This window comes from Cimex lectularius, unplaced genomic scaffold (genome assembly GCF_000648675.2).
Source record: "Cimex lectularius strain Harlan isolate CLEC.00 unplaced genomic scaffold, Clec_2.1 scaffold33, whole genome shotgun sequence".
In the NCBI taxonomy this organism is placed as follows: domain Eukaryota; kingdom Metazoa; phylum Arthropoda; class Insecta; order Hemiptera; family Cimicidae; genus Cimex; species Cimex lectularius.
The window spans coordinates 1,974,892-1,991,049 of record NW_019392683.1 but is presented as its reverse complement, the minus strand read 5'-3'; the positions used below and the strand labels follow the sequence as shown (position 1 = coordinate 1,991,049).

Below are 16,158 nucleotides of genomic sequence, written 5' to 3'. Positions count from 1 at the left end.
TGAGGAGGACCGTGTGGGGAGAAGACTTAGAGTACAAGCGTTCTTCATGTGCTTCTTGTTCTTCAACTACCTTGGGCCACAGCCTTTTCAAAGACAGTCAGTTAAGGTGTGGGGTGGAGTCCATGCCCGTACCAAAATGATTATCATACGGAATGGAACATGGATCTCTTACAACTTCGTGTTAATGCTAGCTCGAGTTGTCACCCATTAAATGGAGGACATAGGGATTAACACAATGAATTGGCCAACACATTGGTATTAAAACAATAACAAACGAGAAAAACCGCACGAACCTTTCTGGTTACGTAGTATTTAGAAACGCAGCTGGATCCAATTCATATAAATTCGCGCCAACTAGATGCATAGATACTATACGAACATAGATTTATAAATGTTATTGCAAAAGAAAATGTAAAAGAAGAAATGTTCATGGTTGGCTCAATGGATCACTTTGACTAAAAAATGTAAGGTGTCTCTGCATGAAGCATTTATCTCAATAGAAGTACTTAACCTAGAGGACGTTTTGCGCTATTCAAGTGTTTGTAAAAATAATGAATCGTTCATTTTAGGGAACAACCTAAAGTCGTGACAAACTTTTACACTTTGATTATTTGGAGGCTGTGAGATGCGGTCTGGTGTGACGTAGGTTTTAAAAAAAACATTTTCTTTATCGTGCCAACGTTTCGATCTTTATTGAGATCATCCTCAGGGCTCAAAGTGTTTGTTTTCCGTGTAGATGTGTCATTCTTGTCTGTCGTGTTGAAAATCAACACTCACAACAATCACTCTCAACACGACAGACAACAATGACACATCTACTCGGAAAACAAACACTTTAAGCCCTGAAGATGATCTCAATAAAGATCGAAACGTTGGAGACGGCAAAGAAAATGTTTTTCTAAAACCTACGTCAAACCAGACCGCATCTCACGATCTCATCGCATCTCAATCATTGACTAACGGTCACCACACACTTTTACAATTTCTTGTAATCAAATAAATTATTTCTTCGCTTCAGTGTGTTTTTTAAAAAGATCCTTTACGATCGCTTAACTATTGCTCTACAAAATGGACAAAAAAAAAAATCGTTTCAATATGATGAAGTGCTTACGAGAAAAATGTACTTAAAAAAAACTTTCCGAGAAAAGCGTTTTTCTGATCAAATTCAAATTTTCGACGGTAAAAACGCAATAGTTGAAACATGGTTTCACTCAATAGGTTTAACAGGATCCGGATTTCGAACATTAAATGCTCCACATCGGACTATGCAAATAGTCTGAAGTGACTACTTGATAGTATGTTAAATAGATGTCGATATTAGTTTTGATGATGAGCAATGCTCAAAATCCCTGTCTCTTGAAAATCAGTTCATGAGTAGAACCATCCTTTTCAATTTTTGAATTGGTAACTCCCTCCTAAAAAAAGTTTATTTTTTCTCCTTGACTATAAACAAATGTAAAATCTGGCAGTGTGTGTGTGTGTGTGTTTAAATATCAATTTATACAGGCACTTTTTGTCGGTTTAAATATAATATTGTTAGTTAAGCACTGTAGTTTTTCTTCTGTTTTCGTATAAACCGTAAAGTATATATTGCCTAAAGCATGCCAAGGATTCTGAATCAATTTTTTTAATCTGTGCCAATGGTGAAGTTTCGGAGATAAGTTAAGATTAAAACTGGCTAATTAGCAAGTCGAATTGATCCCATTTCGAAAGCCAATTTTTCTTATAGCTTCCCGGTAATTTCTTCTCGGGGCAGGCAATCGATGCCTCGGCTTGATCCACTTCCAAGTCCCGCCGATTTATTATTCAAGCCCCACACACATAGGAACGCCGTGATTAACACCAATATCATTTCGATTAAGTCCCGATTTTTCTAATTTTTTTTTTAAATTTCAGGTTCACGTCTAAGCTGCCGTCGCTGCAGGTGAAACAGCACTTCGGAAGCTTCTACTCGAAGGACCCCCATTCGGACTTCAAGGTAATTAATTAACTACGCTTAGCTTCTTTGGTAGAGAAGGCCGGTAAGTGAAATTCCGCCTCAACCTTCCTCAAGAAAATGACCCATTTCTTTTTCTTTGAAAACAACCTTATTATTAAAAAAAGCGAAGTTGGTCAGGAGAGAAATTATCCAAGTCGAATCGAATAAAAATAAGTTTTACCTAAGTATCAACAAAAATATTATAATCTGAGGATATTTATTAAATGTTTCATGTAATAATGACAACAGGGGGCGTCGGAGGCCGCATCGGTGCATTGACACGGCGTTCATCACTGAAAGGTGAAGGTCCCGGGTTCGAATCCAGCGGCCCTGCATTCGAACCCGACATACTTCAAACGGGCCTTTTTATACAAAAACACCGACAGGTTGGATATGACCTTTGCTGTTGCGAACCCTCATAAAAAAAAAAAAAAAAAAATCAGTAATAATAATAATCTGTCCGAGTGGATCGAAGTCACGACAGCTCAAGTGGTTAGAGCAGTAGCGTATTGAGCCGAAGGTCGTGGGTTCGAATCCCGTTCATGACACTTTTTCATTTCAACCAATACCTTACATAAAGATTATTAATAGAAAGTAGTTATTTGGTCAATCTGACCACGAAATATAATGGATTTAATAATAATAATAATAATAAGGGTCTAAAAATGAAAGTGGTAGGGTGTGGGATATTTGCTGATGAGTATAACTTCAGTTGGTCTCTATCGAATGAGGCTGAACTTCATGCAATCAGAAGATCATTGAGCATTATAAAGGAATCGCCAGGAATTTGTAATGCCATTATTTGATCTGATTCGAAAAGTAGTCTCGAAGCAATCAAAAATAATTTCTCGGTTTACCCTTACATCTTAGAAATTCACAAATATCTCTATGAAATCAGAACTCTCAACAAACATGTGATATTTGTTTGGGTTCCTAGTCATGTCGGCATTTCTGGAAATGAAAAAGCTGATCAACAGGCAAGAAACGCTGCAAACCATGCACAAAGAACAGATCAATTTCCTCTTCGCCCAGATGATAAGCCGTTTATGTTAAAAACATTATCAAACGAAAGTGGGCGGCAAGATGGAATGTCTGTAGAGATAGTATGAAAGAAATTAAGCCAGTTGTACATAAATGGCCAACTGAGGAATTTGAGAGAAAAGAACTTCTGATTCTCTCTAGATTGCGAATAGGTCATATCAGGCTAATCCATAATAGGCTTTTAATAGGCAACAATCTTCCAACTTGTCCTCGATGTATGCGAAGTGGAGAACGCATCATTTTGACTGTAAAACATATTTTGGTCGACAGTCCCACTTTACAACCCTTTAGGCAAAGGCTCAACCTTTTTAGTGATTTACAGGAGTTACTGGGTCCCCAGTGTTTCTTTCGAAGAGCACTTTTCAGCTTTCTCAAATTTATTGGAATTTATAATGAGATTTAGGCCTTTTCCCAAATTGTTATGCCATTGAATGCCTGCTAATGTTTGAATAAAAGTTGTGCGTGCAGGATTTCTTTTTTCAGAGGTTTTTGAGGCTGCCGGAGCGGAAAAATGAAATGGAAGAAAATACAAATTGCGGGGTAATGAACTGCAATGCCTAAAATCGCAATTTAAATAAGAAAAATAGCTCCCTTAAAAAAAATAAAGAAAAAGAAGTGTTATTGTGTTTTGTTTCTTATTATTGTTATGTAGAATTAGTTTATGTATCATATTTGAATGGAAGAATAAAAGGATTAGGATGAGCCTATACTCATGCTGAGGCTGTTGCTAGTCTGACTCCATTATTATTATTATTATTATTAGCCATACAAGCCTATGGGAAATGTTTAAATTATGGAACAAAAATTCACAATTGTAATTTAAAAAAAGGAACAGAAATAAATTTTATATGTAATTTAAAATGGGATTTGACCTTCCAAATTAAGAATTTTAAAAAGAAAAATTAAAGCTTGGATGGCAATAGGATAAATTAGTTTACGAGTGAATGTTTGGAGTCAGAGCTTTATAGCACTCAGAAGAGATATAGCTAACCTAAGATAGAAGGTTTGGATGTTAGGGCGTGAAATGACCTTAGCCGTTAAAACGCCTTTAAAAATTAATAATAATAATAATAATAATAACAAAACAGGAGAATAACTTGTTATACATTTGTACCAATATCAAAAGATTTGAACTTCAGCTTACTTTTTAATCACATATCTTCATATATTTTTTAGCTCCTAAAGAGTCATACCTAATTATAGAAAAATTAGTTTTATTAATTATTTATGCTTATTATTTATTCCATCCTGAGTTTTCAGTTTTTTCCAGGTGATGTTCTTAAAACTAGTACAATCTAATGCTGGTTCATTACCCTTCAAGCTAGCAGACGGTCTAAATAACAGTTTCTAATATATATATAATTGCAGTTTTTTCTAATAGCCCAAAAAAGCAACCAGCGAGAGGGGAGCAAGTGGAATCTACTTATTCCTCAACAACTGACCCAGTTGAGAGTGAAAGAACGACAGATAATTAAGGATCGGTATCGGTTCAATTGTTGATTGCGGGCGAGGCATCCGTTATAATGATAGATTGTGAGAAAATGTTTAACCTTTTGTACTGGAAGCCATTTTTCCCCCACATTTCCTTTCAACCAATACTTAGCATTATTCTTATATCAACCGGGTCGAAATCGCCATATTGTGGTTTATAAATTGGATTTTATGATTATCCACCACTAACCAACTTGTTCTCTGATTGTCTGAGTAAAGTTAAGTTAATGATTGCGTTGTATTTCAGGTTTTTAACAAGATACCCACATCTTCCCAACTTTTGGCTCACTACGATCCGTTTTATTCTCCTCTTCTTTCGAGGCTGGACGCGGTTTTTAAGCAGCTTGGAACGACGTCAGAAGGATGCAGGGAGCGTCTCGTGTGCGACATGTACAGGAATCCGGCTAAATTCGCCCCTTTCAGCAACCTCGTCTCCGCCCAGCTGTCCAGGTAGGGAAAGAAAACTGCGAACGTCAATCTCGAGTTTTCAAAAAAAAATTATTATTATTAATTTTTTAATTTACACGAATTATTCAATGCAAAAATTGATCTAGTATTTGATGGTTTGCAGAAGATATAGGCCAAAAAGGAAAAAACCTAGGCATTTTTATTCGAAACATATTATAAATTTAAAGATAAATATAAGATAAAAAATAAAGATAAATTTTGGAAAAATCCAAATGAATCTTACGACAATAATGATCCAGGTGTTTCCTGATCAACCACTAAAAATTTTGTCAAAATCGGCATAGGTTAATTGAGCCCAAATGAGTGAATAGTGCTGTGTGAGAAAGTAAATAGCATAAGTGAATAACAGTTTTTAGAAATATTATATTTTTTGGCTTTTATTATTGCTTCCGCTTAAGAAATCCGCTCTTGAAATATAAACAAGTAGTGCTTTGTCAGAAGCTCCTAAAAGCACATTTTCTAAGATTATCTCGATAGGAGATTAAATGCTATTATCCTACGATCTTATTAATTCTTTATTCTATTATGCAAGTAACTTAGGAATGTTATTAAAGAAAATAGTTTGGCGATAGCCTCACAAAGCACTTCTCGTTTATGCGTAAAGCAGATTCATCCCAAGGATTTCAGTATTGCAGTATTGTATTGCATTCAGTATTCAATAATTTAATCACTTATCAATATATTGAAAGCAATATTCACTGGACAACCTCTCAACAAGCGAGGTTTTCTAAGAGAGCCAAAAAGATAATAATTTTGAACAGTTTTATTCTATTATTCGATAGGATTAATGAGAAATTTCTTTCAGGAGCGTCTCACAAAGCACTATGTGTTTGCTCCTAAANAGCACCACCCAAAAACACAATATTTCCTGAATCAGTTATTCAATTATTAAGTAACTTATTGAAAGAGGGAGCCTCTCACAAAGCACTACTCGTTTATATTCTTAGAACTGATTGATCACCAACGATTCCGACAATATTTTGAGGTAATGATGAAAATCCTGAAAAGTGTTATTCAATCATTTATTCTCTTATCGATACAATCAAAGACAATATTCTTTGGGGAACCTATCACAAAGCATTACTCGCGTTAGCTCTTCAAGCGGATATCTCACAAATGATTTCCGTCATATTTTGAAGAAATAAGCACCACCCAAAAACACAATATTTCTTGAATCAGTTATTCAATTATTTAGTAACTTATTGAAAGAGGGAGCCTCTCACAAAGCACTACTCGTTTATATTCTTAGAACTGACTGATCACCAACGATTCCGACAATATTTTGAGGTAATGATGAAAATCCTGAGAAGTGTTATTCAATCATTTATTCACTTATCGATACAACCAAAGACAATATGCTTTGGGGAACTTTTCCCAAAGCACTACTCGCGTTAGCTCTTCAAGCGATATCTCACAAATGATTTCCGTCATATTTTGAGGAAATAATGACCACCCAGAAACACAATATTTCTGGAAACAGTTATTCAATTATTTAGCAACTTATTGAAAGATGGAGCCTCTCACAAAGCACTATTTGTTTATATTCTTAGAACGGATTGATCACCAACGACTCGAACAATATTTGAGGTAATGATCGAAATCCAACAAGACGATATATTTGAAAAGTGTTATTCAATCTTTTATTCACTTATCGATACAATCAAAGACAATATTTTTTGAGAAACCTATCACAAAGCACTAGTTTATTGTTTAGTAGTTACCTATCATCTTGGTCTTTTTCTACAAAAATCAGTGATCAGTTAGGCAGACCAAGACGATATTTATCAACCAGTCTTATCACTCTGCAGAACACAAGAGGAAATCTCATTCTTGTTCTTTTTGGCTTTGATTGTTTTTGCAAAATATGGCTTGAATCCGCCCTAGAATCATAAATGAGTAGTGCTTTGTGAGAGAGTTCCAAAAGCACGTTTCCTACGATTATCTCGATATAGGATTAAATAATTGAATAAACATTTTTTTTAAATATAGTATTTTGTGGTTTTGATTATTTTCTCCAAATATTGTGGAGATCTTTGGAGATGAATCCGCTCTAGGAACATAAACAAGTGGTGCATTGTGCTAGGCTCCCAAAAATTTCCACTGATATCTCTAAACTTTAATTAAAAAATTAAATGCAATTTGTTTATTCCTTGAAATTTTGGGATGTTATTATTGCTCAAAATATTTTCGATTAGTAGCACTCCTAGTCAAAAATGAGTACTCCCTTTTGCAAGGCTCCAAAACACATTTCATTTGACAACTCGAAATGAGGCTTCAAAAATTCAAAAACTGACTTAGAAACATTTTATTTTGTGTTTTTTCACTGCATACACAAGATGTATTTTTGAAAATATTGTTATAAATATGAAGCTTTATGAAAAACACATTTCCATTTATTCTCATTGGTATATGTATTATGGGACAAAAGATTAGGTCACATGATTCAGGCAATTGAGTGATTCAATTTGAACAGTGGACGGGCAAATTGTTAAGCATCCATCATTCCGCATAATCGACGTCTAGAGAAACGCAAGTCGACTTTGACGATCCAAAAAAATACTAGAATTGAGGTGAATGGAAATGAACAGGCGGATGCACATGTTCCTTAATGAGCTCCTGTGTGATGAATCATTCTGCAGAGTAGGAATGCACGAATAAAACTTTTTATAGCAGATGACAAGCAGTACCGAGTTGGTCCTGCCTACTTCTGAATTTCGTGTAAAAGTGAATGATATAATGCCTAAGAGCAATATTCATAGCATGACGATGATAACCAGAATGAATTTTTTGTCAGGACACTCCACTGAAAGACAATTGGCATTAACGAACTCATGTAGATTCAGTAGACATAGAACCTGAGACACTGCGGAGAATATTTGTTATTTTCTTTTACGAGGTCACCACTTAGAATGAAATAGTTCTTAGAGTCGGCAAATTGGCAGGGTTTATAATGGATGCACTAATTCCTCGATAGCCCTATTTAAACTTTCTATCGTTTGGAGATGAAAGTTTTTTTCGAACTAATTCAAAACGAGGCAAAACTTGAACATCTTACTTTCACCGGGTTATAGGAACACATTAATCTGCGACGAGGATCCTCGCAGGTTGACCGGAAGTCGTTTGAAAGCGGTCCCAGAATCCGTACTATGAGGTCAATCTCGCCACTGTTTTTATCGGTGAAGATTTAGAGAATGAAAGATCCACCGAGAGACTGGAATATCGTACATTTCCGAGCCGGAAACCTTTGTGTACGGAGTTAACTATTGACCTCGTTCGACTTTCGAAAACGACGAATGTGTGCCGGGCGTAGGCAAAGCCAAATAGGTCTTGACAATGTATAATGTTGATCAACGGCAGTTTATCAACAAGAAATTTGAACCTAAGAGCTTAGAATGTTTAGCAGTATTATATCTTCGTTTAGATTAAAAAATGGAATAACTTTATTAAGTAAATTGCGTAGTGATTCAACTTAAGTAACCAAAAATGCATAAAATTTTTAATTACTGAAAAATACGACTATTTTATTGCCAATGCTGCTTGAAAAACTTTCCATTTACTCTTAAATAGCAAAAAGGGAAATGTATTCTACTAAATTTTATATTACGTTACTATATTTTCATAGGAAATGTATTTTTCTGCTCCAGGAGAAGATTTCTCATTTACCATTTTGGCACAATTCTGGCTGTTAATATGGGCTACAAATGATAATAATTTAGTCAATTATTTAGGTCAGTTAGCGAAATATTTAAAACAAAAATGTTGAAAGAAGCTCACAAAGCACTACCAGTCAGCTGTACTAACGGATTTTTCACTAGCACTTGTGAAAATATTGTGAATATCGATAAATCACAAAAATCCGATAATTCTGAGCAGTTTTAAACATTTGACATGTATCGAAATATAAAATGAAGTATGTTTTGGGGAGCCCAGCAAAAAGCACTGCTTAATTCAACTCGACGACCGGACTTCTCACTATCGATTTGGAAAAGAAGCAAAAAATACGATAATTTTGAAGTTGTCAACATTCAACTATTTTATCATTTACTAATATATAAAATGAATCAGGTACTTTGTACTCTCTTCACAAAGCATTTCATAATTCATAAGTTTCATGACCGAATTCTCACTATCGGCTACAATTTTTTTAGTATTTATCGAAGCGTAAAAATGCAATAATTTTGAACGGTTTTCGACATTCATTTCGCCATACAGAAAAATATAAAGGGAAGTATGTTTTTTGTGAGCCTTTTATAAAGCATTGCATAATTCACCTTCAAAAGCCCCCCTCGAGAATCACTCACTATCTACTTCCAATATTTTTGATAATTTTACAAAGCTATAAAAATACAATAATTTTGAATTTTTAAACATTTATCGACATATATAGTTTTGTGAACCCCTCATAAAGCATTGCATAATTCAGCTGCAAAAGCCCCCTCGAGAGTCCATTTCTCTATATCCATCTCTCTATCGATTTCGAACATTTTTGATAACTTTTCAAAGCAAAAAATACAATAATTTGAATTTTTAAACGTTTATTTTTTCATTTATAGACATGTAAAATGAGGCATGTTTTTCTGAGCGCCTCATATAGCACTTCATATTTCAAGGTCCATGAACTGATTCATCACTACCGAATACAAATATTTTTTTTAGTATTAACCAAAGCCCAATAATACAATAATTCTGAATTGTCTCTAACATTAATTTTGTCAAAAATAAAACGAAGTATGTATTTTTCCTCACAAAGCATTGCATAACGCAGCCCCAAGAGCGAATTCCTTACTATCATTTTTTATCATTTTTGACAGCTAAAAAAACTACGATAGTTTTGAAAACTTGTAAACGGTTATTATGTCATTTAATGATACATATAATGAAGGATACTTGTGAGCCTCTCACAAAGCAATTCATAATTTAGGTCCAAGAGCTGATTCCTCACTAGATTACAAGCATATTTTTGAATAATTCACTAAGGAAAATTTTTAAACATTCAGTTCGTGAATTTATGAACGTATATTTAAATTATTTATAAAAGGAAATATTTTTTTTGAAATCCCTAACAAAGAACTTCATATGCTAAGTCTAAGAGTAGATTCATAACTAGTGACTTGGAACATTTTTTACTATTAACTACAGCCAAAAAAATGCAGTAATTCTGAAATAAACATTTTAAACAATTATTTTGTCATTTATCGATACATAAAAAGAAGTGTGTTTTGTGAGTCCCTCACACTGCTTATTCAGCTACTAAAATCTTGAAAATATTTAGTATATTAATGAAAGTTCAAAAATTCAATAATTCTGAGAATGTGTAGTGATTAGTGACCGTTAATCAATGATTAGTCGGAGATCGTGAGATGCCGTCTGGTGTGACGTAGATTTTAGAAAAACATTTTCTTTATGTGATGAGATTTTTAATGAATGATGATTTTAAATTAAAAAATGAATTTATACAATATAAATCCCAGGCCCTGAAGATGATCTCAATAAAGATCGAAACGTTGGCACGATAAAGAATATGTTTTTCGTCACACCAGACGTCATCTCAACATCTCCGAATAATAATTCTGATAATTTTGAATGCTTTGTGTCTGTTTTATTTCATATATTTTTAATTAGATTATATTGTTTGGTTAATGAAGACGTCAGATTGTCTTTGATAAACTTTTAATTGATAATAAAAAGTTTTTAAAGTTCTTAAAAATATTAATCACAATATAAAATGAATTATTTTTAAATAGAAGACATTATTTTTAAATTAAGTTTAAAATTTAAAATGAAGAATGTTATGGTTTGATTAAAATTCACATGCTTATTAGTATTACAAAGGATCGCTTACTAGTGGACTAAGTTTTAAGCATTACTTAGTAGAGATAATTAATTAATTGTGTCGCTTCAAAAGTTTTTATTATTTCAAAAATAAAAGTTTTTTTTATATATATTGTCGTGTAGGTAAGAGTGTCAAACAGGTCACGACATGTCCTGTTTGCTTTGAGTTATTGTGAAAAACGACTTTTCCTTCTTTCTCTCTCAGAGTAAGGATTTATTTCACGGTAAACGAGTACTACAAGTACTTTCACGTCGCTATGGTAAACAAAATATTGAAATTATCGTATAAAGTATATAACGACGAGACACCAGAGAATAGGACGACACTTGTGCGATTTGCAACTGTCTCCGGACACACAGGTGAACGATGGATCCTGGCTGTCACAACTGTCACTGTGTCGCACATCCTGAAGCGGCGTTTCGCTGTTCGAGGACGATAGTGAATTTCAATCCTGTGTCCTTTTCGGCGTTTGGAGAAACTAGAATAAATACCTAAATAATAAGGATACTTGTCGCGGAAATGACTTACTTATTTAGTAGAGAACCGTTAAAAAAATCACACGCAAGTTGAACCGCTAACAGTAATCATCTTCGAATAAAATAAGTCGTCCAATCTATTTAATTTACATATCTAGATCACAACGATGTGCGATTCTGTGGGTCTTTTTTCAAGTGAAAAACAGAAAAGAAAGCCAGATTTTCCTTTTAGCTGGACATTTCCATTTCTGATCTGTTTTCCACATTGTCGACGTGTCAGGAGATTAAACGGAGCGACTCCGAGAAAGAAAGTAAAGGGAAGAAAATGTGAGTGTCCCGGATACTAGGTTTTTTTTTGTGATCCTCTGATCCCGGCGGTATGTGGATCGCACGTGACATTCGGGCACCCACTGTTTATATGGTGACTTTCTTTCAATTTAGCCTCTTTCGGAGGGATCGTGACTCACCTTTTGATAGAGCGGTGTACGTGTCTTTATTTCCGGCCTGGGACCGACGCCCAACAGGTAAAATACATAAGACGGCTGAAAATAAATCAAAATAATAATATAAATATATAAAAAAGTAATAAATACCATAATTAAGTCCTTCCATTGTTCCGCGATAATTACATTCCTATGCTCTTTCAAGCAAAATAACAAAAGTCTGATATGATGGGACCTGTTCTATTATCCATTATTTTCCAAAGGATTGCTTTATTCTACTTGAACGATGTTACGTCCTCTTTCACAGCATATATTACAAAAAAAAGGCAAAAGTGGCTCTCATGCCTCTGGAAGTTTCGTATAAAATGTAGTTTAATTATACTCAAATATGAATATATATAAAATCGAACATACAAACAGGCTATGTAAAAAAAAGGACTGAAAACTGCCTACCATAAAGTACTTCATATTTCAATCAAAATACTATAATTTTGAACAGTTTAAATATTTATTTTGTCATATATCGGCCAATAAAATTAAATATATTTTTTTTTGGACCCCACACATAAAGGACTGCGTACTTCAGCACCAAACAAGGATTCCTCACTATTGTTTTGAACATTATTTGACAATTCAACAAAGCACATAAATATAATATTTTATCTATTTTTTTCCTTTCTTTATAATAGTGTTAAATATTTATGCTGCTATTTATCGTATATTGCTTTATATAATGCACTATTTGGTATCACAAAGTACTACAAATTTCAGCTCTAAGAATAGATTCCCGAACGAATTACAAACATTTTTTGAGTAATGATCAAAGCGTAATAAATACAATAATTTCGAACAGTTTTAATTTTTTTTCCATTTGTGGTTACCTATATACTCGAGGGGACTTTCGCCCAGTACATTTCAATTCCAAGAGCGGATTTCTCACTATTGATTTGGAATATCTTTTGATAAATCGTCAAAGCACAAAAGTATGATATTTTTGATCAGTTTTAAACATTTATTTTGTCATCTATCGTCGTATAAAATGAAGTGTGCATTTGGGAGCCTACCCACAAATCACTATAAAATATAGAAAATATTTTGATATTAACTAACAATAACTCAGAAATTTAATAATTTTAAAGAGTTTTAAACATTTATTTTTTAATTTATCGACTTATAAAATGAAGTATGCTTTTGGGAGTCACTCACAAAGCACTGAACATTTCACCTCTAAGAGCTTAATCCTTATTATCTATCGATATTGCAAATGTTTTTATATTAACTAACAATGAACCCAAAAAGGAAATAATTTCGAACAGTTTTCAACATGTTTTTTTAATTTATCGACTTATAAAATGAAGTATGTTTTTGGGAGTCACTCACAAAGCACTGAACATTTCACCTCTAAGAGCTCAATCCTTATTATCTATCGATATTGCAAATGTTTTTATATTAACTAACAATGAACCCAAAAAGGAAATAATTTCGAACAGTTTTAAACATGTTTTTTAAATTTATCGACTTATAAAATGAAGTATGCTTTTGGGAGTCACTCACAACGCACTGAACATTTCACCTCTAAGAGCTCACTCCTTATTATCAGTCGATAGTGCAAATATTTTGGTATTAACTACCAATAAACCCAAAAATGAAATAATTTCGAACAGTTTGAAACATGTTTTTTTTTAAATTTATCTACATATAAAATGAAGTATGCTTTTGGGAGTCACTCACAAACCACTGAAAATTTCACCTCTAAGAGCTTACTCCTTATTATCAGTCGATAGTTCAACTATTTTGATATTAACTACCAATAAACTTACAAAATGTAATAATTTTGAACAGTTGTAAACATTTTTTTTATTTTTATTTATCGACACATAAAATGATATATGCTTTTGGGAGTTCCTCACAAAGCACTAAACATTCAACCTAAGAGCTTATCCCTTATTTATCTATCGGTACTGCAAATATTTTTATATTTACTAACAATGAACCCAAAATTGAAATAATTTCGAACATTTTGAAACATGTTTTTTTTTTTTTAATTTATCGACGTATAAAATGAAGTATGCTTTTGGGAGTCACTCACAAAGCCCTGAACATTTCACCTCTAAGAGCTCAATCCTTATTATCATTCCATAGTGCAAATATTTTGATATTAACTACCAATAAACCCAAAAATGTAATAATTTTGAACAGTTTTAAACATTTTTTTTAAATTTATCGACTTATAAAATGAAGTATGCTTTTGGGAGCCATTCTCAAAGAACTGAACATTTCTCCTCTACGAATTCATTCCTTACTATCGCTATTGAAAATATTTTGATATTAACTACCAATAAACCCAAAAATGTAATAATTGTGAACAGTTTTAAACATTTTTGTTTTATTTGTCGACACATAAAATGAAATATGCTTTTGGGAGTTCCTCACAAAGCACTAAACATTCACCTCTAAGAACTTATCCCTTATTTATCTATCGGTACTGCAAATATTTTTATATACTAACAATGAACCTAAAAATATAATAATTTTGAACGGTTTTAAACATTGATTTTTAATCTATTCATATATAAAATGAATTATGCTTTTGGGAGCCATTCACAAAGCACTGAACATTTCTCCTCTAATTCCTTACTATCGCTGTTGAAAATATGTTGATATTAACCAACAATAAGCCCAAAAATTTAATAATTTTGAACTTTTTTAAACATTAATTTTGTCATTTATCGACATATAAAATTATGTATTCTTTTGCGACCCGCTCACAAATTATAAAGTAAATGGGTGAAAATTACTTAGCACATCTCGCATAGAGTTATCATAACCATGGGCAGTTAAGACATGTATAAAGTTCGGCTATAACTCGGTCAGTGCCAACTGATCAGTGTTGATCAGTTTTATGTGTTCATCCCAATACCTCAAACTTTATTGTAAGGCTGTTCTTGATTGAAGTGGTTAAATACAGACGAGAACTTTTCTTCCTCTCAAAATTTTGGCTATGCCAAACTATGGTATTAAGACTTTTATTTTCCATGCTAACCAGAACGTTTTAATTAATTGTTTCATTTTGCTTTAAGGGAGCTTAACGAACTTCGTAAGCCTTCGTCTGACAACCCGGAGATCCTGAGGTTCTTCAGGTACATGAAAGCGGCCAAGGACGGCCAGGACGGCATCAAATGCGAAGCGGTCCACAACATCTGCATCGCGCCGACGACGATCGCCGACAACTCTTCACCCATGGTGACGACTTTCAACGACATCAACAAGCTCGTACACGCGAGAAGCTTGAAAGCCCAACCAATTGAAACGATTGCTCAGTGATGTAGTGTGTTTATGATTTCTGATTTGTTAAATTCTACCTGACGACGAAATCCGAATGATTTGTCTGTATAATGAATTGGCACACTTACGAATCCTACGCGATGACACCGATTGAAGGCCTAATAAAGCCTACAAGAGGGGGAAAAAACGTTGATTCCTAAAATCGACATCGTGTTATTAATGACAGATGTAATTCTATTTTCCGACGTAACGTCTCATTTCTTTGACCTCCCCGACGTACTATTTGGAACGTACAAACAGACCATGAAATTACAACAACATACAACATTAGAAATCTAGTCAAAGCCTTCGAAAGCTGTTAATGTAGAACACTTAGCTTCTATAAAATTGTGGTTGAACAACATCGCCAGTTATTTATCAAAATTGAACTTTATCAAGACCGTACATGACATTTTTGAAAATCGACCGACCAGAACGATCACGCTAGATGAAACGGAAATATTTCGTGCTCGCTGCTTTTTATCCTGGACATGACAACTTTCGATCGAAAAGATTTTCTTCACTTCTCAAAATCTCTTGGGATTTCGACTTACCTTAAATCCGCGAGAGGGAATTTCACGGCGGCTTGGTTCATCTAGCCCGGCTGAAATTTGGTGGTGGTAGTAGGGGAAACACAAATATTTGTGGTTTATTAATTTATTTTTTATTTATTTATTTATCTATGTGTGCAAAGTGCGGACGAATGATTTTTACATTAGAACTATTTCCTAGAGTTTGTGTATTTATATTTGTTTTTAGCTGTATAGAGAAATAAATATTTAGTATGTAAATAATCTTTTTTTCTCTCTTTCATAATATATTTTGAAAAGATCCCATCTTAAAAACGATTAATTTGTGCAGTTCAACCAAAATATTTTCTGTCAATAATACTATTTTCACTACCTGTATACACTATATGTTTACAAAAATGAACATTTATTACCAAATCACCCAGTAGTAAAAACTAGTGAGTTTTAGATAAACAAAAAACTGAATGGAAAACTCTATTTACAAAAAGAAAATACCTAGTCATAAAGTACTTAAACAGCATAGATTATAAAACGGTCTGCTGGTGGCCGGAGGAGTTTACTTAAATTCAAAATA

At 33.4% G+C, this 16,158-nt stretch overlaps 1 protein-coding gene across 1 annotated transcript in view; it reads left to right on the top strand.

Annotated features, from left to right (window-relative positions):
• LOC106662672 overlaps positions 1-15,821 on the top strand; it is a 41,542-nt gene extending 25,721 nt beyond the window's left edge. Inside the window, exons 4-6 of the mRNA XM_014386905.2 lie at positions 1,897-1,978; positions 4,758-4,960; positions 14,811-15,821. Of these exons, the coding sequence (XP_014242391.1) occupies positions 1,897-1,978; positions 4,758-4,960; positions 14,811-15,054 (529 nt within the window). The 3' untranslated portion in view covers positions 15,055-15,821. The remainder of the gene's footprint in view (positions 1-1,896; positions 1,979-4,757; positions 4,961-14,810) is intronic.
• The last annotated feature ends 337 nt before the right edge of the window (positions 15,822-16,158 follow it).